Source organism: Stegostoma tigrinum, chromosome 3 (assembly GCF_030684315.1).
Source record: "Stegostoma tigrinum isolate sSteTig4 chromosome 3, sSteTig4.hap1, whole genome shotgun sequence".
NCBI lineage: Eukaryota > Metazoa > Chordata > Chondrichthyes > Orectolobiformes > Stegostomatidae > Stegostoma > Stegostoma tigrinum.
Genome location: NC_081356.1, coordinates 64022659 through 64047781, shown reverse-complemented (window position 1 = coordinate 64047781; position 25123 = coordinate 64022659). Strand labels below are relative to the sequence as shown.

General features: G+C 42.3%; 1 protein-coding gene across 1 annotated transcript in view; it reads left to right on the top strand.

Annotated features, from left to right (window-relative positions):
* Positions 1-21504: 21504 nt before the first annotated feature.
* cep78 (centrosomal protein 78) overlaps positions 21505-25123 on the top strand; it is a 98410-nt gene continuing 94791 nt past the window's right edge. The window contains exons 1-2 of the mRNA XM_048528350.2: positions 21505-21893; positions 22792-23055. Coding sequence (XP_048384307.1) covers positions 22839-23055 — 217 coding nt within the window. The 5' untranslated portion in view covers positions 21505-21893; positions 22792-22838. The remainder of the gene's footprint in view (positions 21894-22791; positions 23056-25123) is intronic.

Below are 25123 nucleotides of genomic sequence, written 5' to 3'. Positions count from 1 at the left end.
GTGCTCAAAAAAATGTGCCAAGTTTTGCCCTGGTTCAATCGTCTACCATCAGGCTGTTTGGAATGTAACAAGGTGGCAGAGGATGGTTGCCGAAAGATGACAGTTAGGAATTAAAAAAAAGATTTCAAATGGAAAATTAAAATTGTAGTGGCTGTTATGGAAACTGGCAGAAAGCAAGCATACATTGTTGGGGTATTATTACTTTCTAATGTAGCAAGTACGACTATGAGAAGAAGATGTATGGAGATATGTGATGTCCCAAGCTAAGAGAAAACAAGATATATAGTCTTGGTGTTGTCACTTCCTACAAGATGCAACATTGGAAATAAAGTATTTTGTGAGATGAATGCTTGTAAATCATATAGCAACAAAGGTGATCAGCTATTACAGTCCTTGGAATGAAACCTATAAAAACAATTATCTGTTTAATGCCTATGATGTATGATCAGTTTTTAATAGGTTTTGGAAAATATTTGAAAACTGTTTTAGAATATATAATAAACTTCAATACATTGTATCAAAGATTGGCAAGATTTAATTTGAGGATTCCTGGATTGGTGCTGCTGCTTAAATTACAAAATCGTGCTCAGGTGTCTCACATGAATAGCCAACTGGGCCTAAATGGAATTTTTTCTCAGATGAGACACCCAATGTATCAGATGTCTGCTGTCTTAAAATAAAAGTCCTGAAGAAACAATCATTTCTTTTAGTCTTCATGGAACAAAAATAAATCCCATGGTGAAATAAAGCAGAGAAAAATTTTGAAAGTGTCCATAAAATGATTCAGGTGTCAATAAAATGGAAGATAAAGACCAGAAATGTGAGAATGAAAAACCTTTGACAGGTCTGGTTAATACAGCAGGAGACAAAATACAGAACAGAAATGGACAGAAGTCATACACAATCAAATCCCTGAAATACTCAAGGAATGAATATTAGGTGCTTCAGATATGATTTGAAGTGCAATCATTTTTAGAATGTTAACTAATTTGCATTTATCTAATCAGGCAATATTGTATTTCTTTAACAAAATCCAGCCTTTCTCATCAAAGTATTGGACAATTATTAATGGCATTGGATGATAAGAATCATAGAACATAGAACTGTTCAGCACAGGAACAGGCCCTTTGGCCCACATATTGTGCCCAAGGTGACATCAGATTAAACTAATCCCTTATGTTATGGCCCATATCCCTACATTCCTTGCATACTCTTGCGCTCATCTAAAAGTCCCTAAAATGCCCTTTTCATATTTGCCTCCATCACCACCCCGGCAGTGCGTTCCAGACTCCCACCACTCACTGTGTAAAAAAACTTGTTCCTCATGTCTCCTTTGAACATTCCCCCTTTCACCTTAAATGCGTGCCCCCTAGTATTGGACATTTCAACTCTAGGAAAAAGATTCTGACTGTCAACCCTATCTATGCATCTCATAATTTTACAGGCTTCTATCAAGTCTCCCCTCAGTCTCCACTGCTCCAGAGAAAACAACCCGGGTTTTTCTAGCCTCTTCTTATAGCTCATACACTCTAATCCAGGCAGCACCCTGGTAAACCTCTTCTGCACCCTCTCCAAAGCCTCCACATCCTTCCTGTAATATGGCAACCAGAACTGAACGCAATACTCTAAATGTAGCCTAACCAAAGTCTTATAAAGCCACAACATGACATCTCGTAATCAATCACCCGACCAATAAAGGCAACCACCCTACCTACTTCTGTGACCACTTTCAGGGAACTATGGAATTGAACCCCAATGTTCTTCTTTACACCAATGCTGTTCAAAGTCCTGCTTAACTGTGTACATTAATTGTATAATCAGACAGGAAAAGCAAATCAACTTAAATTTACTTAGACAATTTGCTCACCTTTCCTCTCAAAGGTTAAAAATCCTTCTTAAACATGCAGGTATTATTGATGAAGAGTATACAAACAATTAGAAGACATTAGCATTAATTGTGAAATTTGTCAAGAAAAACTGACCAAAGGACACTACCCTGTTGAAGCATATGTTTTGCCTTAACTTTAACAAGGTGGTGACCAAGGGTCTAAAAGTTGGGACAAGGACGGAATTTTTTTTGCATTTTCTAAACCGAGTTGCCCAATTACTTCTTCTACAATAATCCATAGTAAAAACAAAAGGGTTATTGCAGCAAACATCATGGATAAATTGAGAGGGACTTGACATGGGATTTGCAAATGACAATTCTTAGACAAGTGTGGAAACACGAGCATCATGATCATGAATATAGCAATATATGTTGTGAAAGGAACCATACAGTGAATGATGAAATACAGCATGAACTTTTGGCTGATCAGGTAGTCTGCAAGTTGACAACTGCCCTAGTCTGCTTAGTTCATGCAAATAATTCACTCCAGATAATGGAAGGCATCTATCATTTAGCTGCTGAGTGAAACATCACTTTCTGGATGAAAGTCAGAAAAGTCAGAGCGCACTGCAATCAGTTGCATTGTCATGAAAAGTGGAATATTTTACATATAGGGAGATGAATTTTCAACATGGCTTAGTTCTTGAAGAAAATCTAGAAAGCTTGGGTGCATATTAAAAGATTGTCTAAGGCAGACTTTAACTTGAAGGATTTATTGTAATATGAAAATTGGGACATGGGGAATGGAAAGGTCCTGGGAAGGTACAGCTTGTGATGATAAGATAGAGCATATTAAAAAGGCTGTCAAGATTCATTTGTTATGTTTCATCAGAATTAATTATCAATCTTTGCCTCTGAGATGTGATAGACATAAACAACATATATTGTACCTCAGATGATAATGTACTTTTTGTTGAAAGTTCTGAGAAACAGAATGAACCATACAGTGATAATTTGTGGGATTGTGACATACACAGGTCAAGCCAATTCTCATTCACAGACTATTTACCCAGAGCGACCTATATTTCCAGGAGTCTAGTGAATGGAGAATTGAAACAACTATAAGATGCACAGGAAAAGCTGCAGTCAAGTTGAAATTTTTTAATTCATTTGAGGGATGTGGTCATTGCTGGCTGGCCAGCATTTATTGTCCATCCCTAGTTGCCCTTGAGAGGGTGGTGGTGAGCTGCCTTCTTGAAACATTGCAGTCTGCCTGCTGTGGGTTGACCGACAATACCATAGGGAGGGAATGGTGAATGTTCTAAAAAAATGCTTCATGAAGTGACCATTGTTGATTGTTGGATAAAACCCATCTCTTTCACTAGTGTTCTTTAGGAAAGAAAATCTGCCATCCTTACCTGGTTTGGCTAACATGTGATTCTAGACCCATAACAATGTGGTTGATTCTTAACTGCTCTCTGAAATGGTTGAGCAAACCATTCAGTTGTATCAACTGCTAAAAGGTCTCAAAAAAGGAATGAAACCAGACAAACAACCTGGCATCAACCTAAGCACCAGAAAGGACAATGACAAATGAGTGCCAAAGTTAGAAGAGCTGTCTCACAGCCAATCAACAGTCTGACATAGTAATACTCATGGAATCATACCTTATACATAATATCACAGACAACACTAACATAATCACCTTCCCTGGTACGCCTGTCTCACCAGCAGGACAGACCCAGCGGACATGAAAAAACAGTGGTATACAGGCAAGAAGGAATTGCCCTTGGATTCCTCAACATTGACTCCAGACTCTGTGAAGTCTCATGGAATCAGGTCAAATGTGGGTAAGGAAACCTCTCGCTGGTTAACATATACTGCCCCCTTTTGGCTGATAAATAAGTAATCCTATATGTTGAACAGTGCCTGGCGAAAGCCCTGAAAGTGGTAGGACACAGAATGTACTCTGGGTAATGGACTTCAATGTTTGAGCTGGATGAGTCCTTAACGACAAAGTTGCTAGTGGTGGCGAGGAAACCAAAAACAGGAAAAAAATATTTGCCATCATCCTCACAAATCTACCTGCTGCAGATGTATTTGTCCATTATGGCATCAGTAGGAGTGATCATTGCACAGTCATTGTGCAAACAAAGTCCCATCTTCACATTGAGGATATACTCATTGTGTCGTGTGGCTCTGCCATTGTGCTAAATGGGACTGACTTCAAACAGATCTGGCAACTTAAGATTGGCATCTGTGATGCAAGTGAACCACACTGCAATTCTACAGCAGCAGAATTGACAAAAAGCACAATCTGCTACATTTGACCTGCCATATTCCCTCAATCTATCATTACCATCAAACTAGGGGATTGATTCTGGTTCAAAGAACAGCGTAGGAAGGCATGGTTAGGCACACTGAACTTACCTGCAGTGACGAGTTGGGGTTGAGATGACTGATGTCTAATAATCTTCCTCTGTGCTAGGCTTGTTTCTATCCAGTGGAGTTTCCTCTTGATTCTCATTGACTCCAGTTTTTCTACAGCTGATGCCATCCTTACATTTATATTTGAGGATGAATGGAATGGCATAGGCATGGAACAGTCACGTGGATTTGATGGAATGGCATGGTTTAGGGATTTAAAGAAGTATTGTTCGAACAAAAACTTTAATTTCACTGCAATTTTGCCACTCTACGCTGTTTTTAGTATGATTATCTCTTGCAAAATTAAAAAAACGCGTGGGTCATAGGCAGTGAAGTATCGAATCAGCAATGATCGTATTAAATGACAAACAGGTTACCTTCCTATGCTTCTTATGTTATTTCTTTCTCTGGTTCAACATGTTATCATTTTCTTTGTGTGTACCCTAGATCAAAAAATATGTTAGACATCAGCAACTCAGTAGAAGCACACTTATACAAGTTTCACAGCGATATTGCGAAATTTTGAAAAGAGAAGACAGGTTGGGAGAATGGAGCACAGGGGAGGCATACATGGAGTGCGGTAGTCTTGGTTGTAACATGAGATTTGAGTAGAAGCACTAAAAAGGGACAGTTCATGGATGTTGAGAGTGAAAAAAGAATAGAAATTGAATCAATGAAGCCGAATATGGTTTCCAAGAACCTGAGTAGATGCAAGAATCGAGAGAGAAGTGGAGTGCTGTGAAGCAGTCCAGCAAATGTTTGGGTTCTGAATATAGGCCTCGTGCTAGATACTGACCTAGATTTGCATGTGGCCAAATTTGGGAGAATATCACAAATGCTGTACAGGGACTCAGTGAAGATTCCACACCAGAACACAGCAAGACAATCTGTCATTGCAAGAAACAGAAATATTGAAAAGGAAGATTTGTAGAGAAAGTACAACTGAAGACACTGTCAGAATACTTATAGATGGAATGTCCAGATTTGTGTGGAAGAGTAGGGTAGAATTAAATGCAACCATCAAATCTTTTGCCTGTGGGTTGGCATATTTCAGTTTGTTCTTCTAAATCTTAAAATACTGTAGTCAAATATTTTGGAAGCCATTCAATGTTTCCCTCCTTACATCTGTCTTTTTTTTCCTCTCTTTTTAAATGTCTCTTTTTTTATTAGCACATCTGCATCTTCTATCTCACTAGACATTTCAGTATCAATGTTTCATTTCTTCCCTTATTGTATTTCTCCTTCGCCTAATTCTCCAAATTCACTTGTTTTCCTCCCTTCAATATTCACTTTATGTCATTTTTACCTTTAGTTCACTAACTTTTCTTAATCTTCTCTTGTCCTGTCACATCTAGTCACAAATGTCAGTGGAAAATTAAAAGATTTCATGAAGGAGGAGGGTCTACAAATGTCCACATCCCCAACATTGGGGGAGCCCAGTACATCAATACAATCGATAAAGCTAAAGCATTCGTAACAAACTTCAGCCAGAAGTGCCAAATGAATTATCCACTTTGGCCTCTTCTAAATGTACCCAGAATTACAGATGCCAGTTTACAGCCAATTCTATTTCTCTCTGTAGTGTCAAGACACAGGTGGAAGTATCTGATATTTTGAAAGCCATGTAACCTGACAACATTCCTGAAGTAGCACTGAAGACGTGCTCCAGAACTTGCCATATGCCTAGCCAAGCTGTTCAAGTACAGCTATAATCCTGAAATCTATCCAGCAAGGGGAAAATTTCCCAGTATTTCCTGTGCACAGAAACCGAAAAAATCCAGCCCAGCCAATTACAATTTCATCATTCAGTCTTGATCATCGTAAAGTGATGGAAGGTGTTATCAATGGTGCTATTAGGCACCACTTGTTTAGCTATGACCTGCTCACAAATGCTCAGTTTAAGTTCTGCCAAGACGACTTGGCTCCTGATTTCACTACAGCCTTAATTCAAACATTGACAGAAGAGCTGAATTACACAGGGAAGGTAAGAATGGCTGCATTTGACCAAATGTGGCGTCAAAGAATCCTAGCAAAACTGGGGTCAATAGGAATCAAGATAAACTCTCATCTAGTTGGAGTCATACTTGGCACAAAGAAAGATGATTGTGATTGTTGGGAGTCGGTTATCTCAGCTCCAGGACATCATTGCAGAAATTCCACATGGTAGCAGCTCTCTTGGCCCAACTATCCTTAGCTGCTTCATCAATGACTTTCCCTCCATTGTAAGGTTAAAAATAGGAATGTTCACAAATCACTGCACAATCTTCAACAATATTTGCAACTTCTTAAATACTGAAGTAGTCCATATCCAAACGCAACTAGCCTGGACAATATCCAGGTTTGGGCTGAAAGGTGGAAAAGAACATTTGCACCGTACAAGTGCCAGAAAATGATCTGTTCCAACAATGTAACTAACACTCTTGACATTCTGTGGCATTACTATCACAGAATCCCCCAACACCAACATCCTACTATTGGTCAGAAACTAATCTGGGCTATCCATACAAATTCTGTAGCTACAAAGCTGGTTAGGAGCTAGGAATGTTGCAGTGAGTAACTCACCTCCTGATTTCTAAAAACCATCCATCATCTACAAGGCACAAGTCAAGAGTGTGAAGAAACAATCCCCATTTGTCCGGATGAGTGTAGCTCTGACAAATGTAAGAAGCTCGACATCATGTAGAACAAAGTAACCCACTTGATTGGCACCACATCCAAGATGGAGGCAGTGGCATAGTAGCATTTGAGCCCAAGTCCTGAGCTCTGGGCTCGTCCAGTTATACCTGTCTTTTATTTCTTTCTTATTCTTTCTTTTTTTTCCTCATTATTTACTTCTGCCCTTTTGTTTCCCTTTCTTGGTGGGAGAGGTCCCCTTCCTGGAGAGTTGGCAGTAATGAGAGCGGTTCTTATCCTGGAGCATCAGCAGCAGCGATAGTGGTCCTCCAGAGTGTCAGCAGTGGCAGTAGCAGACCCCCGCCCTTTCAGCAGTGCTGGGTTGGGTACCCTGAGGTTGTGTTGGCACTGATAGAAGCGGTCCTCTTGCCCGGGTTTTGGCAGCAGCTGAAATGGTGGTTCCCAGGAGGCAGCAGCAGCAGCAGCATCAGCAACAGCAACGCAAGCCAGAAGATGCACTGGCTGCTTTGGCAGTGAGTTGAGTTTGAGACCAGTTTGGGACTTGGCTGCTTCATTGGTGGCTGTATTGCTGAGATTTGCCCAGGGCAGATTCATGGTAGTGACATTATCGGTGGGGGCAAGGTGGCACTGATTAATGATGACACGGTTCCAGCACCAGAGGTACGGGTCCAGGCAATGGTTGGGCCTGGGTACCTGATGGCAGAGGCAATGGCAGTCTGGCTGCAGTGATGTGTGGTGCCTCGGGACACCCGAGCGTTCATAGACTAAAGATTGGGTTTGGTGGTTTTCTTTTTCTGTTGGTGAGGACTCATGGTGGAGGCAGGGAGTGATCTAGAGGTTTCCTTTTCTTTTGGCTGTTTGTTTTATTTCTGTTTCTGTTTTTTAACCTTTTTTTTGTGAAGTAAGATAGCGCCGGAGAATGGTGACTTTGAACACTTTTCACGGTACTCCCGTATTCCTGTTCTTGAGTAAATGTGACAATAAGATGTACATCTAAAACTAAATCAAAAACATTCACTCCTTCCACCACTGATTTTCATTGGCAGCCAATGTGTGCTATCTGTAAGTTCCACCGTAGAAATTTAGCATCATTGACAGCAACCACTCACTAATGAGCATGATTGAAATTCCATGTCATTGCTCATGAGTTCTATTGGCCTAGCATGGTTAATGTGGCTGATCCTAGAGCCACATCTTCGACCAGGGATTCGGCAGATATTTCCAGGAGGTGGAAATGGTCCTTGGCCTTTAGATTGTTGGCATTTCTTTCTCCAGTTCCTTTTCTGTACTTCTTCTTGCTGTCAGGTCTTGTCAAAAAATTGTGTCCTTTCACACAGGAGTTTCCTTCAAGCCAGTTTGTTCTGAAGAAAGGGTCTCCTATACATTAATAATTGTCTTGTATTTTTTTGAGGGAAGCCTTCAGGAGCCTTTGAAACACTTATTTGTTCTCCTCTCATTTGAGTGCCTTCCTTGAGCTGGATGAAAAAGATTTACTTTGGTAATTGGAACTCAGGCATTTCTAACTATGTGGCCAGTCCAGTGGAGTTTGCTTTGAATGATTGTGATCTTGATGCTGGTACCATTTGCTGCTTCAATGATGCTGATCTTAGTATGCCTGTCCTCCCAACTGATGTGGATAAACTGGCCAAACAGCATTTATGGTATTTTTTTAAAGGTCTTGAGATGGCATCCGTGCCGAGTTCAAGTTTTGGAGCCATTTGAAGAGTCAGACGGATGACTGAATGGAGCAGCGGGCACTGCTTGGAATTTGAAAAGGCACATACACACATAGTGTAATGGACACCAGAGACAATCAGGGTTTTGGTGGGACAGCAGGGAAGGATCAGGAATCCAAGCAAGGGAAGAAAACAAAGTGGGAACATTTGGGCTTTGGAAATCTATTGGCAAAGCAAAATTTGGGGGTGATATGTTGGAGCAGGGGTAGATGTTCACAGGGCACCCCACAAATAAGGTATCCTCCTTCTTAACAGTCCTTTCACCAACTTTGGATAGAAAGTGGCCTTTCTACTCCTCTCTCCTTTCTATTATGGAGTTTTATGGGTCTCAACTGTCCCATGGGTGGATAGATTAGTTGGTGTCTTATCTATTAACTGTGTTAGAGGGAACATGTCGGGGTGTGCTAGAAGGTAGTGGGCTAGGTACCTATCATATTTTACATTCCCTGCCACAGAAAGCATATTCAACAGTTATGGGGAAGGACTAGAGGACACAAAATCCAGCCTTTCGATTCTGCTTGCTTTCCCATGGTCAACATTTAGAGTTGCTCATCATTATTTGGATGTGCTTTTATCTGCTGGCTTACAGCAATCATTCTGATTGATCAAATAGAAGGTAATATTATTTTCCCATTCAAATCAATGCTGCCATGGGGCTAATGTCCATGATTTCACTTATTCTTATACCATGTTGATAGATAAGCAGTAACCAGTGATAAGTAAAGCTCACAACTTTGACAGTTAAGATTAAATGCAACAATAGGACTCAGGTGGAAGGCCAGACCAATTATCACTATAGTTGACAGCGGATCAGTATTCAAAAGTCTTTCCCAGCACTACATTTTAACCTTTAATACGCATTTGCAAAAGAATATTTTGTTCAATTTTTTCATCCAAACTGTCAATGTTGGAGACTGGAATGTTCATACATAGTCTCAAAAAGAAAAATTAACCCTCTGCAGATGCCAGATGTAGAGTAAAGCAGTCTCACAAAACTGTCTGAACTATACCTTCATTGCAAATCTCAAATGCATTAATACAGACAATTTCTTTCCTGTACCAGCCAACAGGTGGCAAGGTGGCTCAGTGGTTAGCACTGCTGCCTCACAGTGCCAGGGACCCGTGTTTGATTCTACCCTCAGGCAACTATCTGTGTGGAGTTTGCACATTCTTCCTGTGTCTGTGTGGGCTTCCTCTGGGTGCTCTGGTTTCCTTCCATGGCCTAAAGATGTGCAGATTAGGTGGATTGGCCATGCTAAATTGTCTGCAGTGCTCAAGAATATGTAGATTAAGTGGTGGGTCTGGGTGGGATGCTTTGAAGGTTGGTGTGGATTTGTTCGGCCAAAGGGGCCTGTTTCCACACTGTAGGGATTCTATGATGTGACCAGGAGTGCTCCTCATTTACATGTTCCAATAACAGCTAATGTTTTTGGTAATGTTGCTCAATCCTCTTTTGGGTGAACTTTTTCTCCATACTTTCTTACAAAATATTTAACATTGCATGACATTTACTATATATATGCCCAAACTGAAATCATTCATAGTCCTTCCCAGAATTTTCCATCGCTCCCACAATGAAGTCATCAGGAAATTTCAATATGGTTCCCTAAACTTCTAAGTCCAAATCACTATGTATATAATAAAAAAGAATGGTAATAACTCAGATATCGTGTTTCCTTATGAAATAGTTTTACATGTGCTAGTTGGTTAAATTAACTGGCTTAATTATCAGCCATATCTTGATGTTTCAAGCATGAACTAGTGCTTGTTTAAAGCCACATCCTGAAATTAAAAAAGCCAACGTATATTGACTGATCATAGGAGCGATTACAGAAAGATTTATATTAACTTATTACAACCACTTAAGATATAACATGATTTAAAACCTTGTAGGGCATCTTGTATTTTATTGTTTGTTCAAGGGATTTGGGTGTCATTGGCAAGATTTCTTATAATCCCAAACTCTCAGTGATATGAGGTGACTGTGTGGTTCATTGTGAGTCTTTACAATGCTTGTGGGTTACAGTGCACTCATGATAATGTTAAGTAAGGAATTCCATTTTTCATTGCTATCTCACTTGTAACATGAAATTATCAAAATAGAGGATTTCAGGAAAAAGACATGAAAACAAAATCAATGGCATATCAAAATATCATTAAATTCACAATCTGTTAAATAATATCTGTATGAAGTATACCTGAAATTCAGAAAAATTTATAGCCCATGCAAACACTGAAAGAAAACTATGGTTTTCGGAGTTGAATGAGAATACTGTATAGCGAGGGATAAGTGGGAACTGGAAAGTGGAGGCAGAAAAAGCAAAATACTGCTTTCTTAGTTAACCACTGTGGTGGCATGTAAACTATCAGGCACTTTCTTGTGATATCTAGGAGAACTCAAGAATCCTTTAAAGTCTGTGAGAAAAGTTTAAAAATTAACTACAGGCTATTTCTAATACTTAAAGGGATTTTTACACATTTTTGGATCATGTCTGTTCTATTTGCCAATTCCAAGGTGCAGAGGTGCTCTCAAGGTAGTAATAAGCTGTTTCCTCTGCAGATCTTTTTGTATAGGTACAATGCTGTTAGGGAGAGAATTCCAGGAATTTGATTCAGCAACACTGAAAGAATGGTGAAGTATTTCCAAGTCAGTATGGTGACTGGATTGGAAACATATTGAAGAAGAACTTGTGCGTGCCAGTGTTCCCATGCATATACTGCCCTTGAGCTACTGGTAGGTAGTGTTTGCGGCTTTGTATGGTGCTGCCAAATGAGCCATGGTGAATTTCTGCAGTGTATCTTGTAGTTGATACATGCTGCTACTACTGTATATCAGAGGTGGAAGGAGTGAATGATTGTGGATGTTCAGTCTGCTTTATCCAAGACGGTGTCTTTCTTTTTGGATGCTGATGGAGCAGTGCACATCCATCCAAGTGGGAAGTATTATTTCCCAATCCTGACATGTGCTTGCAGATGGGCAGGCTTTGGGGAGTCAGGAGTTCAGTTACTCACTGCAGGATACTCTTGCAACCTCATGATTTATATGGCCGGTCCAGTTCAATTTCTGGTCAGTAGCAACCCAAGGATTTGTTAGTGATGGATTCAGCAATGGTAATTCCATTGAATGACAAGGTGCAATAGTTAGATTCTCTCTCGTTGTGATGGCCTTGCTTAGCACTTATGTGGCACAAAAATTACTTGTCATTAGTCAGTCCAAGTCTGGATATTGTCCAGCTTTTGTTGTATTTGGACAAGGACTACTTTAGTATATCAGCAGGTGAAAACGGTGTTAAACTCTGTAGAATCATTCGCGAACTTAACCACTTCTGACTTCCTGATGTAAGGATGGTCATTGATAAACCAGCTACAGATGGTTGGGCATTGCCCTGAATAACTCTGGAGTGATGTCCTGTATGGTCAAGTGACACCAGGCCCAAAATTGAAAATTCTAAATTGACCCACATCCAGAGGAATCCGACCTGAGAGAAAATAGGCCAAGCTAAATTAAACAGTAGCCAGCAGCAACAACTACAGACAACAATATCAAAGAGGTCACAAAGGTTCAGAGGGAACCAGTTACAGCCAGCCCAAGGGTTGTGTATTAGAGAAGTATCAATCAATCTTTCTGGCATCTTGACTTCCAGCCAGTGCCTGAGGACATCAGTTTACATCTCCCCAGCATGGCAACAGTGAAGAGTATTGGTGTGATCCCATTGAACGCTTTGAATCCCACTCACAACTTCATCGGCCAACATTCTGGAAGGGTTGGTGGAGGGGAGGAGGAGTAAAAATACACACCTTGAAACCACCCTCTCAGAGAAGACTCACAGAAAGAACTATGGCATAAAACTGTACAGCAACCCAGGAAGACTCAGGAGAAGATTCGCCCTGACTTATGGGACCCACCTTTGTGGAAGGGAGTCAGCCCTACGTCAGACAGGAAGAAGATTTCAAAACCAAATGAATGGATGCTGTAAATCAGGAACAAGAACAAAGTTGCTGGAAAAGCTCAGCAGGTCAGGCAGCACCTGTAGAGGAGAAAACAGAGTTAACATTTCGGGTCCAGTGACCTAAACCTGTTCTGAGGATGGGTCACCGGACCTGAAACATTAACTCTGTTTTGTCCTCCACAGATGCTGCCAGACCTGATGAGCTTTTCCAGCAACTTTGTTTTTATTTCAATGGCCCAGCTCAAACATGTGTTCATTGCAGGTAATATCCTTTCTGAGACGGTTAGAGTTAGCGAGTAGATATTGTTTGATTTGGGAAATATTCACGTGGTGTCTTTAATAAGGAATATTTTGTTAATAAACTGAGTTGAACCACAAACTGAGCTCTGTGTCTACTTGTCTGCCTTTCAGATGCAGCGTGCAGTCAGTGATCAGAGGGAACCAGTTACTACAGCAGCCACAAACAAAAGGCTTCCCATGGACTCGATGATGTTGAGGAGATAAAATTAGTGTAAATGTGACTGAGCACCATGATCCATTCTGCGTGACCTCAGAATATGGGAGGAGAGGAGCTGCAGGCCAATAGTAGAATACAATAGGGGAGATCCCACTGAGGGATTAAATAAGTGCAGGCAACAAAAGGGACAGCACAGGGACAACAACTGTGGACACAGTTCACTGGAATTTTCAGTAACCTAGTTTGGACTATGCCGACACCACAAAACAGGGCAAATTGGAATGCTTGCCTCACATGGCACTGAGGCAATGAGGAAAGCCTTCAAAAATGTTGATCCCACAGTCAACTCCCACATAGGACAATAGCTGAAAAGGAGGATAGCCCAGGCTTGGGAGAAAGAGATTGAGGAATCAGAACACACCAACGCAGGCAAAGAAAAAAATGCACCCATTAAAAGCCCCAAAACACAGTCCCATGTGGAGGAACGTCATCAGAACCATTATTATCAGAGCTACCCTTTTCAATATGCCCATCCTGCAGTGAAAATTTGGGATCAGCAGCAAAGACACATGAGGCAACAATCACCGCTGCAAGGGAAATGTTACAATTGTGGGCACACAGGCCACTTCACCAGGCACTGCGGAGACCCAAGCGGTTAGCAACACCATAGCAGCCAGGGTCAAGACCCTCCTCTGTGCCACTGGAAGGAAGGAGAGACAAGCAGCAGTTAATTTGGTCGTGGAGATCACACTGCCAAATTTAATGAAGGAAATCCCACCACCTAACTCCTTATAACCCAGCCTGGCTGCAAACAATCCTCGAAGTATGATGGAACCTGTGCCACTCCTCAATGGGTGTGCAGTGTCAGATTGAATAGTCTGGGATGCTCCCTTTTAGACAAGGAGGTGGAAGGCCACCCTGTTGAGCTGTTATGGGACACCGGGGGCTCCAGAATAACACTTAACACATCCTGAGACTTTCATAACGTGGTGTACCTGGAGGAAAATTTTACCGTGTGGATTCACTGGACACCTACAGGAGGGTCAGAGACAGAAACTATAGAATTTAAACTGGGTGACATTATCTGCCGTCACCCAGCAGCATTGGTAAATTTCTTTGCAGACATGAGCACAGTTTAAGCTTGGGCCTTATGGATAATTGTAATTATCCTTAGCCCGGCTAATTGTTATATTTGGCAAACGCCCACGCTCGATGAAGCTCCAGTGGACATTGCGACAGAAACATACACACACAGAATGAATACCATCGAAGAATTGTGGACTAGACCCACTAAAATGATTGAGGACCCAGCAGCGCAACCCCATCTGATCAAGGTCCCATTGTACTCTAAGGTAACCTTATTCACTGCTCACCACACCTCCAATTTTGGTGTCAAAGGCAAACTTATTAAACTTATCTCTCATTTTCACATCCAGATCACTTACACAAATGATGAAAGGCATGAACCCAGCACCAAACTCTGTAGCATACTGCTGGTCACAGACCTCCAGCTTGAAAAACAGCCCTCCACTGCCATTCTCAATCTCCTGCCTTTGAGCTAATTCTGCATCCAACTAGCTAGTTCTCCTCCACTTCCATGTCATCTAACCTTACTAAACAGTCCACCATGCAGAAACTTGTCAAATGCCATACTGAAGTCTAAATAGATCACTTTCACTATTCAGCCTTCATCAACTTTCTTTGTTACTTCTTCTAAAAAACCCAATTAAATTAGTGAGACACAATTTGGCTCTCACAAAGCCATGTTGACTATCCCTAATCAGTCCTTGCCTTTCCAAATACATGTAAATTCTGTCCCTCAGGATTCCTCCAACTATTTGCCCACTACTGGTGTCAGGCTCAATGGTCTGTAGCTCCCTGGCTTTTCCTCAACACCTTTCTTAAATAGTGGCACCACGTTAACCAACCTCAAATCTTCTTGCACCTAGTCCAGGTCAGAAATCAAATGGCTCATAGTACAACATGATCTTGATCAGATGGGCCAGTAGGCTGAGCGGTGGCAGATAGAGTTTACTTTAGATAAATGTGAGGTGCTGCATTTTGGAAAGGCAAATCAGGACAGGACTTTTGGCCACTTTTGAAATACTGCATGTAATTCTGGTTTCCCTGCTATAGAAAGGATGTTGTGAAACTTCAAAGGGCTCAGGGAAAATTTATAAGAATTTGCCAGGGTTGGAATTTCTGAGCTACATAGAGAGGCTGAATAGACTGGGGCTAATTTCCCTGGAGTGTCAGAGGCTGAGGGGTGACCCTACAGAGGTTTATAAAATTATGAGTGACATAGATAGAGTGAAGAGCCAAGATCTTTTCCCTGATTTGGGGGGAGTCCAAAACTAGAGGGTATAGGTTTACGGTGAGAGGGGAAAGATTTAAAAGGGACCTAAAGAGCAACATTTGCACATAGAGGTTGGTGAGTGCATGGAATGAACTGCCAGAAGAGGCCAGTACAATTACAACATTTAAAAGGCATCTGGATAAGTAAATGGATAGGAAAGGTTTAGACGGATAGAAATGTATAAACATAGGAAATAGGAGCAGGAGGAGGCCATTCAGACCTTTGCGCTTGCTCCACCATTCATCATGATCGTGGCTGATCATCCAATTCAATAACCTAATCCTGTGTTCTCCCCATAACTTCTGATCCTATTTGTCCCATGTGCAATATCTAGCCACCTGTTGAATACTTTCAATTTTTAGCATCAACTACTTCCTGTGGTAATGAATTCCACAGGTTTACCTCTCTTTGGGCGAAGAAATGTCTCCTCATGTCTGTCCTAAATGGTCTATCTGAATTGTCAGACTGTGATCCCTGGATATGGGCCAAATGCTAGCAAATGGGACTAGATTTATTTAGGACACCCGGTCAGCATGGACGCCTTGGACTGAAGGGTCTGCTTCTCTACTGTATATCTCTATGACACTATGATCTATCAATACATAAGTTAAGGGACATCAAGGGGCTGAAGCTATGAGTTACAGAATTAAGGGATTGTGTTGGTGGTCAGAAGTGGGAAAAGGCATAAAATATTGAGTCAAGAATTGTAACACCTGCACCTAGAACAGTCCAGACAGGTATGCCAAAAAAGGAGAGAGAAGTAGCATCACCATCCAATAGTCTACGTCAGTCTCCACAACACTATTAAGGGGTCTATAAGTTTTGGTCATCGTGGACATTTTTAGCAAATGGCGAGAGAAATTCCCCACTCTAACAAAAAGTACTAAACTTGCAGCTAACATCTTAATTCAGCACATTTTCATTAGATGAGGTTTTCCCAACAGCACAGATTCAGACCAGGGAACCCATTTCATAGTCCAGACAATTCAGGCAGTGATGAATATATTTGGTATCAGCCAAAGGTTCCACATCACCTATGATCCACAATCAATGGGATTGTAGAGAGGATGAACAACACCTCAAAGGGAAACTGCAAAAGGGCATCCAGCAAAATGATTCAACCTGGAATGTAGTTTTACCCTTTGACATCATGCTCAGAAGGAGCTCACCCTCCAAATCAACTGGATTCAACCCCCATGTTCTAATGACTGGATGCCCCATGAGGGGTATCGAACTCTTAGTAGGATTGGACTTGACAAAGTCCAAGGTCAAAACTATCTCGACAAGAAAACTGTGAAAATTTGGTTAGAAAGTGTACAGGCTGCACACAAAGCAGTGGCTAGAATGGTGAAAAGGAAAAAGCAGAGTAAGATGTACTTTGATGTGAAAGTGAGCCCGGCAAAGTTGGAGGCAGGCATTGAATGGTATTAGAAAATTTCTAGCCAGTAACATTCCTGTTGTGGTCCTCAGGGATACAATCACCGATGTATCTCATCAGCCTGGACCAGGAAAAGGTCTTTGACGGATAATCTCACATCTATGTGAGGGATGTGCTCTCCAAAATGGGCTTTAGGGAGGGAATCTGCAATTGGATCTGACTGCTCTACACCAGTATCAGTAGTGTAATCTCAATCAATGAGTGGGAATCAGATAACTTGCTGATCAGATCTGGAGTTAGGCAGGGCTGTCCTCTCTCTCTTCTGCCTTCTTTGTGGGGCTTGAGGTAGGAGGAATGGTTAAGGAGGCGGGGACGAGCTGGGTGGTTTTGGGATGCAGTTGTGGGAGGGGAGAATTTGAAGCTTGATTGATCCACATTGATATTCTTAGGCTGCAGGGTTCCCAAGCAAAACATGAGATGCTGTTCCGGCAGACTTCGGGTGGCATCATTGCGGCAATGCAGGAGGCCCAGGATGGACATGTCATCAAAGGAGTGGGAGGTGGAGTTGAAATAGTTCACGACTGAGGGGTGTAGTTCTTTGTTGCGAATCGATGTAAATGTAAATATAGTCCTGGATAAGTAAGAAATGCCTTAGGTTTTCTTTTACAACTGCAGGGAATGTCATTTTCCAATGTTTGTTTCTTATTCATGTGCAAAGACTGTTTAGAAATACTTCAGTAACTGTATATATACATAAAGAAGTTTCATGAATAAAGCATACTTTGTGCTATAAAAAATGTTCAGATCCTCACTTGATGGTGCAGATGGCCAGTCCAACTTTGTACAGAATTTTGCCTGATACAGAAAAAATTAGGAGGTACCACATTAATCAATCAAAGGCCTACAGAGCTCAAAGCAAATACCACCAACTCCAGGTACTTCTGGGGAAATGGGGGAACTGGTCCAGATCCCAGATCAGTCATTGATTCAAACCCAATCCAAATTCTCAATCCCAATCCAGGACTAGCCCAGGTTACTAACTGCAGGCCAGGTTCCTGCACCAGCCCTGGGCAGTGTATCTCCTGAGGCCTCAACCTCAAGAACTGAACCACATCTGGCCACACCAATTCCAGCCAGAATAGGCACGGCCTTGGGGTCACAGTTGCCCTGAAATGAAAGTTATGGTTACAGACAGTGTGCCCAAGTAAATGTCCTATGTGTTGTTCAAGCCCGGAGACACAGACAATGCCTTTCTGAGGGTAGTCATTAGGTTGCTCCCATAGAGATGTGGTGGAGGAACAAGTCCCTGACAGCTAGGAAAGGACATTGTTAATAACCTCTGCTACCACCTAAGCCTTAATCTGCCAGTCCATCAATGATTATACTGGGCTATAGCATCATACATTATGACAGACGCCATCATCATTTACTGTGCTAATTTTGTGATAATTAGGGTTGAAATTTCAGTTTCAATGAATTCTTGAAGTTGCAGCCTTCTCTGAAAGAGACTTCCTTAACTTTCTGTCTCCATGTTTTTGATTCGAAAATTATACATTTGTCTTGGACTGGTTAAATCTAACTCAAAAATTACATAATTGATTTGTGACAATCCTCTGGATTCAGCAACTCTTTTCATTTTTAAAACTTCATTAGGGTGTTGGCCTTTCAACATTGTCCTTTTCAAATTCTGTTCAAAATTTACCTTTGAAATTCATTATCTTTCCTGGCTGTTGTTTTCTTTTAGGTGTCCACATGTGTAAAGAAAGATTTTACTGGTCATACAGCCAAATTATCCTCCTCATTTAAATGTGAGATTCTTTTCAGGTTCATTCCTATGATTTAAACTTTCAAGTGTTCTTCTCCAGTTGATGCAGGTTCAACACTGCCTTAAAAGTCAAAATGCTGAAATCAAAAATGCTGTTGAAGTTCAGCGGATCTGGCAGCCTCTGTGGAGAGAGAAACAATAACTTTGGAATCAAAACATTAACTCTTTCTTTCCACCAGACTTGCTAAGTTCCTCCAGCATTTTGTTTCTATTTTAATGGTGTTTTACTAGCTGCTTTAAATACTTCATGAAGGCTATTCTGGCGGCAGACATTTTTAAAGTCACTTTTCATCAGCTTATAAAATTCTTTTAAATCTGTTCAATTTTTATTTCCTCATTCACCCTGATTTTCCACATATTTTCTTGCAATGGTGATTGCTTCATTTTGAAGTTTCAATTGATGTTCATAAACACACATCCTTCCTCATGATTACATGGTATCAGTACTAGCTGTAACAGAATAATTCAGTTTTAAGCACTGTTTTGCTCTTTTTTATGCTTCACTGCAGACATGTGAAACTCCACCCAATCGTAGCAGAAATGTGCCACATTTGCATTGTCCATAATTCATCTTGGCTCTACCTCCATCTTTAACCAGAAAGGTTAGAAACTTAGAGGACACTGAAGTCATGGCCTCACTTTTTACGGACATCACTGTCCCACCTTGATTAAATGTTTCTCTACCTGAGGTTCTCTAGGTAGGTTTTCCTACCTAAGTCCTGAGATTCCAGGTAAAGAATAATCTTGGCTCTATAAAAAATAACTCCAGTATTTCTGTAAACAATAGCTGGATAAGAAAGGCCATTAGTTTATCATTATAGAGATCAATGGTATTAAAAAACGCCTTTGACCCATCAAGCCTACGCTGGTCAAAATCAAACACCTAATTATTCACATCCCATTTTCCATAACATGGCCCATAGCCATATATGCCTTGGCATCATAAGTGCACATCAAAATACTTCTTAAATGTTATGAAGGTTTCTGTCTTTACCACCCTTATTGGCATTGTTCCAGATTCCCATCACTTTCACATCCTACTTAAACTTCATGCCCATTACCTTTAATTGATGCTGACTAGTCATTGATAAGTCCACCATGGGAAACGTTCCTTCCTGTCTACCCAATCTGTACCTCTCATAATTTTAGACATCTTAATCACATCATCCCTCAGTCTCCTCTGCTCCACTAGAGTGTAACTTAGGGCACTTACTGCTTTACAACTTGACCTGAAAATCATACATTTGTTTTGTAAAATTTAATAACTCTATTTTTATTAGCAAGTGCGACATTTTGACATTATTACATACTTTCGTGAATTGAATGTTTCAAACCATAGCATAATCCTGCATTTTTAAAAAAATGGGTAGAGGTCACAGTGAGATAGTAGGAACTGCAGATGCTGAAGAACCTGAGATAACATGGTGTAGAGCTGGATGAACACAGCAGACTAAGTAGCATCATCGGATAGGAAAGCTGACGTTTCGGGCCAATACCCTTCTTCAGAAATGGGGGAGAAGGGAATTCTGAAATAAATAGGGAGATAGGGGGAGGCAGGTAGAAGATGGATAAAGGAGAAGATAGGTGGAGAGGAGACAGACAGGTCAAAGAGGCGGGGTTAGAGCCAGTGAAGGTGAGTGTAGGTGGGGAGTTAGAGAAGGGATAGGCCAGTCCAGGGAGGGTGGACAGGTCAAGGAGATGGGATGAGGCTAGCAGGTACGAGATAGGGGTGGGGTTTGAGGTGAGAGGAGTGAATAGGTAGGAGGAAGGACAGGTTAGGGAGGTGGGGTCGTGCTGGGTGGTTTTGGGATTCAGTCAGGGGTGGGGAGATTTTGAAGCTTGTGACGTCCACATTGATACCACTGGGCTGCAGGGTTCCCAAGCGAAATATGAGGTACTGTTCCTGCAAATTATGGGCGGCATCGTACTGGCACTGCAGGAGGCCCAGGATGGACATGTCGTCTAAGAAGTGGGAGGAGGAGTTAAAATGGTTCGTGACTGGGAGATGCAGTTTGTTTGTTGCGAACCAAGCGTAGGTGTTCCACAAAGCTGTCTGCAATCCTCCACTGGGTTTCCCCTGATGTAGAGGAGGCCACATTGGGAACAGCAGATATGTATACCACATTAGCAGATGTGCAGGTGAACATCTGTCTGATGTGGAGGGTCTTCTTGGGGCCTGGGAAAGGGGTGAGATGTAACACTTCCTGCGGTTGCAGGGAAAACTGACGGGGATGGTGGGGCTGGTGGGGAATGTGGAGCAGACAAGGGAGTCATGGAGGGAGTGGTCCCTCCGGAAAGCTGATAATGGTGGGGAGGGAAAAATGTCTTTGGTGGTGGGGTCAGATTGCATGTTGGCGCAAGTGCCAGAGGATGATGCATTGGATCCAGAGGTTGGTGGGGTGGTATGTGAGGATGAGGAGGATTCTGTTTTGGTTGTTATTGCAGGGAAGGGGTGTGAGGGCTGAGGTGTGGGAAATGCGGTCGAGGGCGTTTTTGACCACAGCTGGGGGGGGGGGGGGGGGGGGGCAGGGGAGGGGGTGTTGCGGTCCTTAAAAAAATGAGGACATCTGGGACGTACCAGAGTGGAATGCCTCATCCTGGAGCAGTTGCGGCTGCGGCGAAGGAATTGGGAATAGGGGATGGTATTTTTGCAGTAAGGTGGGTGGGAGTCGGGGGCTTGAAATGGATATCAGTTTCCAGAGATGTAAAGAGAGGTCCAGGAAGGAGAGAGTGTTAACTGAGATGGTCCAGGTGAACTTAAGGTTGGGGTGGAAGGTGTTGAAGTGGTTGAACTGTTGGAGCTCCTTGTGGGAGTGATACAGCGGCACTGATATAGTCATCAACGTAACGGAGGAAGAGGTGGGGGATAGGGCCAGTGTCGCTTCCCCTCCCCCAATTCTGAAGAAGGGTCTAGGCCTGAAACGGCAGCTTTCCTGCTCGCCGTGCTGTGTTCATCCAGCTCTATACCTTGTTATCTGTAAATTGAATGCTTTTTAAACAAAATACAACGTATCTGTAAACACAAATTCAGCCCATAGATTTACATGTATACGGGAGACTGTAAGTATGGTTTGGTGTGATTTCTGAGCTCGTCCACCCCACTCTAACTCCGGTATTTCTGCATCAAAACGGTCACTAACAGTGCCTGTACAGCCGAACCTCAAACAACGACCGCCATCTTGTGAGTGGACGGTTGGAGCCGGCGGGAGGGTCCGCGCGCTCAGTTCGGGGCTGCGCAGCCGCAGTGAGCACCGGTTCCTGTGCTGGAGCTGCAACAAGGATCAGCGTCTCCCATAGTGATAGTGAGTAAAACCAGGGGTTTGCGTTAGTTAGACAGGATACCGTACAGTTAACCGCTGGGAGGGGAACATTATCGTGTGAAATGAGTGGCGAGCACGGAATCTTAAGTAGATCGAAATGTTTGTTTCTGTTTTGCGCCATTCACCGGTTCCTGCTGAATGCGCTGGGTCCAGCGGCGCAAGCTGACCCTCTGGAGACACGGCTCGAATCTCACCGCTTACTGCCTCCTCCACTCACTGTATCGTCCATCCCATTCAGTCCACTCCAACCCCCTCCCCAACCCACTGTCATCCCCACACCCTATTCTGAGCAACCCCTTCCCGATCTCTCGCCCCCGCCCGTGCCCACAGCCCGCAATTCGGCCTCCACGCTGCAATCGTATCTCACCTTTACAAATTCAAAAATATATTTTGCTTATTATATGTACACATACAAAGCTAATAAAGCAGTTCGGTTCTGTACAGTTGTATATGAAGAAAACAGACATTGGAGTTTTACACTATCCGACAAACGAAGGTATCTCTTTCTTGTGTGAGATTAGTTTTACATATGATTCGGGCACCGGGAGGGTCCGATAACTGAACAGATCCCCATTCAGCTTCAGCAGAAAGATCCTAGATGGTGGTCTTCCCGTAGACAGTGGTCTTTACCTACTGGGCCTTGGCAGCAGCTGCCTCAACCTTTACAGCATCCCTCAACATGTAGTGCTGGACCTTGGAATATGCCAGACTGCAACATTCCCATCGCTGTGCCCCCTGCCATCAGGTCTGTCATTCAGTCACAAGGCCAAATGATTTGCTGCTGCTTCTAGGTTTTCCGTACCTTATTTTGGGTGCTTGGTACAGTTCGAAGTTTCTTAATTGCATTTGGTGACAGTTCTTTCCCTCACTGTTTTCCCAGGGTCACATCAAATGATCGAATCTGTTCACCTGTACTAGCAAGAGCCAATGGATTTTGAAGCACATTATGAGCATTTGTGTGCTCTTCATGACCTGGTTCCACTAAAAGCTGTGAAGGCAAATTTAAATCAGGGTGTTTTTGACATTAATGGTGATTGGATCAAGCTGTCTGAGTGGGCACCAATTTTCAGCACCATCAGTATTAACAAGAATTTAACTTTCCTTGCTATTAGAAGTTACTATCAACTTGGCCTTGGAGAAACAGGTAAGATACCTACTTGATTTAAAAGGACTAACTTTACAGTGGAGAATCATAAAACAATGTAGAAAGCCTTCTCTGTATCTTCTCTATTAAACACCTTTTATAATTAAAAAAAAGCCTTCAATTAGGTCATGTGAGCCTACAAACAAGGAGAAGTAAGCTTTCAAACCTCTCAAGCCTGCTGTGCTATTCCAATCATCGCTGATTCTGTTTCTTTTTGAGAAAAGACTCTGTCCTACTTAGTCTTTTCCATGTTATAACCTCAGTTCTGTTAACAACTTTAGAAATCTGGTTCATTCTTGCATCTATTTTAGTGTCTCTATATCTTCTATTGTATAACATGGAAATCAGAACTGAGCATAGAAGTCCTTAAATGTTATCTAACCAAGGTCCTTTCTAAGTTCAAAATAATTTATTTTATTCTATTTTCTATGTCTTCAAATAAACCCATTGTTATGCACTCATTGGTAGTGGTGAAGATGAGCTGTCGGGGCCTTGCAAGAAGAGAGGGAGGCTGCAGTGGGCTTTGAGAGGGGAAGAGATAAAGGTTGTTGGAGGTCATTTATTGTTGGAAGAGTAAGAGGGAGGCAGGAAGCTGGGTAGGGGCTGTGAGGCTGGCAGCTGCAAAGGCCAGGTACCGGAGTACGAGAGGTAGAAGCTGCAAGGGTAGGACCTGAGGGAAAACTGAAAGCCATGGGGAGGATAACCAGGTTGCAAAGGGTCGCAGGAAAGCTCTGACATTGTGCAGAGTTCTAAATGAGACAACAGTTTTAAACTGTTGACAGAGGTCTAAATTAGCTAACAAGAACCTGGAAAATTTGAACTTATTGTGGCAATGCTGTCCTTGCAAATGAAAATGGAATCTCCAGCATTAGGCCACATACATTTAAGAGCTGCTGTAATGGGTAAAACTATAGTGAATGCTGTTGTAATGAGCACAGTGTCAGTTGTTCAATTTTAAAACTGAAATTGGGCTACTGTAAAATGGATAATTATTGCCTCCTTAAAATCTTCAATGTTATGACATGCTGTTGAAATGCATCAGCTCTGACTTCTCAATTCTGTGTAGCAAAAACAAGAAAAGCTCAGCTGGTCTACCAGTATCAGTGGAGAGAAAACAGAGTTAACGCTTTGGGTCTGCTGACCCTTCCTCAGAACTGATAGTAGCTAGAAAAAATGTCAGTTTATATGCAGAAGCTATGTTGTGGGGAGGGCTAAGGAGCAAATGATAGGTAGGGATAGAGCACAAAGAGAGAGAAGAACGGTTGGACAAAGGAAAGGATGATGATCTGGCTAGGAGGGTGAATAGCTGTTAAGGGGAACTGTTTGTGGCTAACGATGGGCTTTGTGCAATAGCAGACAGTGTGATAATGAGGCCAGGTGTGTGGAGTTTTGGGTAAGGATTTGGTAGAGCTCAAGCCCTAAAGCTGTTGAATTGGATATTGTGTCCAGAAGGCTGCAGGGTCCCCAAGCAGAAAATTAGGTGCTCTTCTTCCAGGTTGTGCTGAGCTTTGCTGGAGTACTACACTAAGGTTGAGGCAGAGATATTGGCCAGGGAATAGGGCAGTGTGTTGAAGTAGCAGGCAACTGGAAGCTCAGAGTCTTTTTGTTTTTTCTTTGCAGACAGAAACGTAGATGTTCTGTAAAGCAGTCACCCAGTCTCATCTTTGTTTCCCCAATGTAGAGCAGCAAATGTAGTAAACTAGATTGAGCTAGGTATAAGTAAAGCATTGTTTCATCTGGAAGGTGTGTTTAGGCCCTTAGATACTGAGGAGGGTGGAAGTAAACAGGCAGGTGTTACACCTATTGCAGATGCAGGGGAAGGTGCCATTTGGCTGCGGGGGGTGTGTTGGGAGTGAAGGAAGAGTGGACTAGGTTCTTCCTGAAGGAACGGTCCGTGCAGAAGGCTGACAATGGAGGGAAGGGGAGTATGTGTCTGGTGGTGGTATCCTGCTAGAGGTGGTGGAAATGGTGGCTAATAATCCTCTAGATGTGGGTGCTGGTGGGATGGTAGGTAAGGACAAGGGGACCCTATTGCAGTTGGAGGAGAGAAGACAGGTGGTAAGGGCCT